The sequence below is a fragment of the Cebus imitator genome, unplaced genomic scaffold, assembly GCF_001604975.1.
Source record: "Cebus imitator isolate Cc_AM_T3 unplaced genomic scaffold, Cebus_imitator-1.0 Scaffold63, whole genome shotgun sequence".
Classification (NCBI taxonomy): Eukaryota; Metazoa; Chordata; class Mammalia; order Primates; family Cebidae; genus Cebus; species Cebus imitator.
Genome location: NW_016107378.1, coordinates 5,431,228 through 5,435,082, shown reverse-complemented (window position 1 = coordinate 5,435,082; position 3,855 = coordinate 5,431,228). Strand labels below are relative to the sequence as shown.

Below are 3,855 nucleotides of genomic sequence, written 5' to 3'. Positions count from 1 at the left end.
TAATATCTAAAGGGCAGGAGTTCCAGAAAACAAGAAATGGAGGAAGGAAATGAATGCAGTAATACTTCAAGCAAACAGCTCTGAACTGAAGGCACAAGTATACACTGTGAAATATTAGAACACTGAAGATAAGGGGGAAGATCCTAAAACATTCAAGTTAGCAAATACTACTCATATGCAAAGGACTAAGAATCAGAATGGCAACAGAGTTCTCAACAGCAAATTTGGAAGCCAGAAAACAACAAAGCAATGCCTTCAAAAGTCTGAAAGAAAATAATTTTCAATCTAAAATTCCACATCAAGTCAAACCATCAACCTGTATGAGGTTAGAATACAGATTTTCAAATGTTTGAACTTATAAAATCTACCTCCTGTATATGATTTCTTAGGAAGTTTCTAGAGCTAAGAATCCGCCAGAACAAGGGAATGAATCAAGAAAGAGGAAGGCATGGGATCCAGGAAGCAGGTGAAGGGAGTCCCATGAGGCCTCCAGAGCAACTAATCCAGCCTCCAGGAGACAAGAGAGCTGTAAGATAAATGCCCCAGGGAAAAAAAAAGGAAGTAAAGAACTCAAATGAGTTTCATAAATCCTAGAGTTTGGGAAAAATCATTAAGCAATAACCAAACAAATGAAAGCAATGAACTAACTGGTCAAGATCAGATCTATATTTGCATACTGTATTTGTCTACAATCACTTTAATATTGATTTAACCAATAATTGTGATGTACCTATTCCATGAGCAAGTGAAACCGAATTCTCATCTTCCATAACATGATGTCAATAGAAGACATAAACTGCTAAATCAGTAAGTAGCAATATAAACCGATATTCAGAAAGGGAGATAAGTAGGAAAGGAAAAATACCTAAAAAGTGTAGGAAGTACAACTCCAGAGTGGAGCAGCTGCTTGTTTTTGTGTCAAAAAACTGTGTAGTACTCTTGACTTTTAAAAACCATCTTCACGAATTACTTTACTACTAAGAAAAGTTAATTTAAAAAAACAACTGGTTACCTCTGAAGAGGGAATCTACAATAGGACTGGGGTGAGGAAAACTTTTCTCATTTCATGTACTTCTGTACCACATGAACTACTTTTAAAAAATCAAACGCATATACGGCTTTTATAATTTAAAAAAGAAAACATTAGTCCTCTATGTTGTTATAGCCTAGCCAAAGCTAATAAAAACTGGGACAAAAGGGCAGGAATATACTTAAGAAATCCCCAAAATAAGATCTCAAAGACTTGGTGACTTACCAATGTGTTTAATCACATGGAATAGAAAACTCCTGTTGTATATACAATCATAAAAAAAATTACATAACTAATCTATAGAAAAATCTACCTTCACAACACAGTAACTGATTTATTACGTTCAGTGGCAGGTTAAATTTGCAAAGTAAGCAACAGTAATAACAATGTTATTATTATTAGAAACAGAGTCTAGGTTTATTGCCCAGGCTGGAGTGCAGTAGTGTGATCATACCTCACTGTCACCTCAAACTCTTGGGCTCAAGTGATCCTCCCACCTCAGCCTCCCGAATACCTGGGACACAGGTGCACATCATCTGGCGCTGGAAATTTTTGTAGTTTATTTTGTAGAGACAGGTCCTTGTTATGTTGCTAAGGCTGGTCTCAAACTTCTAGCCTCAAGCAATCCTCCCACCTGGGCATCCCAAAGTGTTGGGATTACAAGGGTGAGCTACCGTGCCCAGCCATTAATTATTTTGCTTAGCTTTCAAACCAAGACTGCAGCTACTCTTCTCTGTTAAATGCATATGATCAAGAATATCAATTTCCATTACAGGTTTCTGATCAAATTTTCTCTTCAATAGACCACAACACTGTTTTAAAAGATTTAGTTGTTCATTATAGATTTTGCATTATAATATTTTTTTCAGAACACAACTTAAACCCCAGTAGATCCCATTCACTTCTGAAATGACTATTTTTGACAAACCTCAAACACTGAAGCTTTCTTGAGCATGACTTTTTACCCTGCCTAGATGGAAAAAGCATTCTCTGAAGCAGCTCCTGAAAATCTGGACTTAGCTGCTTCCTCATCTGATGTGCGAGTACAATTGCATTAAGAGTATTTCAAAAACGATATGCTGAAACTCATAGATGATTCATGTTTCTCTTCTGTTTGCTCCCCGTCAAGCGAACCAGATCTTACCAGCGTTTCAGTTTCCCCAGATACAAAAAAACAGAGTGAGGCTGGCAGCTGGAGGAGGCGGTGCCGTCCGCACAGCTGAAGTAATGCAACCACCTGTGTACCTTAACTCTTCTTCGTTTTCTCCCCTTTTCTTCCCCTGGAACCTGCTTCTCTCCTTTCTTTCTCTTTTTCCGCTTTCTGTCCTTGTGTTTGTCATGATCGTTTTTGTCTTCGAAGAGGCTGGAGTCGTGCCCCGAGCTTCCCGTGGAGAGTTCGGTAACTTCGTTTCCTCCTACTTTGAGGACCAACTTCAAAGGCTTCTCTACATACTCTTAAAAAAAGAAAAGAAAAGGGAGGAAGGCGCGTGGATTAAGCAGCGGCTCTCCAGGGAGTGCCAAGATGCCGAGCGCGAAGGCACTGCAAGGCCGAGACGGCTTTGGGAGCCCCGAGAAGCACCTGTTGAATGACCGACCCCGGCCGGGGCGGGACGCGTCGCCCGCCCCGAACGCTGCCAGGCTTCCCGGGCCGCCTCACAGCTCCCCCACTAGAGACTCACCGGACCAGGGGGACCTGGGTTCGAATGCCGCCGGCGCACGGGGGACAGCGCGGCCTCGGGCGGGACGCGCCCCCTTCGCGGGCCTGGGCCTGACGTGGGAGGAAAGGGCCGCCCCGAGCCACTGGGAAAGAGTGGAAGCCCCGCAGAGCCGCCGCCCGCACCCTGGCCCACTCCTCACCCTCGTAGAGGTGTTTGTCCGACTTGTGCTTCTTGTGCTTCTTGCCCATGTCCGACCGGGCCCCGGTGCCCGCCCCCCGCGCCAGGCCCAGGCCGTGCGGCGCCGCTTCCGGTCCGGGCCAGGCGAGCGGAGGGCGGGAGCGGGGCCCGCGAGACCCCGCGCCGCGAGGCAGGGAGGCGGCGCGCGCCGAGCGGCGCGAGGCCCCTCTCGAGAAGACGGCGCGCGAGACCCTGCCGGAGCCCGAGAGCGGCGGCGGAGCGACGAGCGGCTGGCGCAGAGGCGGGAAAGAGGGCCCGCCTTGCGCGCCGGGTGCCGGAGGCTGCGGGTGGCGGCCGCTGGCGACCGGAGGTGGCACTGCAGCCCGAGGGCCGGGGGCGGGGTCGGGGCTGGGGGCGGAGCCTGGGCGGGGCCGGCGCTCAGAATCTTGTTTCTTCCTTCCTCCCTCTCTCTTCAGTCTGTCTTGTCTCTGTGTGTCTCTTCCTCCCTTCCCCTTCCCTCCTTTCCTTCTTTCTCCTCCCTCCCTCTCTTTCTTTCCCTTTCCCTTCCTTCCTCTCTCCTTCCTTCCTTCCCTCCTTACTACCGTCAAGCCTTCCTTCTCTCTTTTCTTCCTCCCTCATCTCCCTCCCTTCTCCTCTCCCTATCTCCTTCCCTCGTTTTTCTTTTCTTTTTATTTCAATCTTCCTCCTTCCCCTACTCTTCCTTTCTTTCCACTTTCCCTTGCTTCTGTTTACTCTCTTTTACAATATTGACTGAACCCCATACTGGGTGCCAAACCCAGCACATTGGTGACTGAAGATTCTAGCCTTAAAAAAATTTTATGAGATAATAGGTGAAGGTTTCCAGATGTCTTCACTGTCCTTACTTCTAGCTGGATGGTGCTTTGTTTGTTTTCAGATAAGCTCATAATTACAGCCTCCTCTCAAGAAAGAGTGTGTCTCAGTCATTTATATTTTAATAAGAATTTGGAC

General features: G+C 46.7%; 1 protein-coding gene across 4 annotated transcripts in view; it reads right to left on the bottom strand.

The window, feature by feature from the left end:
* Positions 1–3,124, bottom strand: part of BRD7 (bromodomain containing 7) — a 40,830-nt gene extending 37,706 nt beyond the window's left edge. For 3 of the 4 annotated variants that reach the window (XM_017530159.2, XM_017530161.2, XM_017530162.2), the window contains exons 1-2: positions 2,888–3,124; positions 2,276–2,484 (exon numbers count right to left, since the gene is read on the bottom strand). In XM_017530159.2, the coding sequence (XP_017385648.1) occupies positions 2,276–2,484; positions 2,888–2,936 (258 nt within the window). In that variant the 5' untranslated portion in view covers positions 2,937–3,124. The remainder of the gene's footprint in view (positions 1–2,275; positions 2,485–2,887) is intronic. The other variant, XM_017530160.2, reaches the window with a different exon arrangement.
* Between the last annotated feature and the right edge of the window lie 731 nt (positions 3,125–3,855).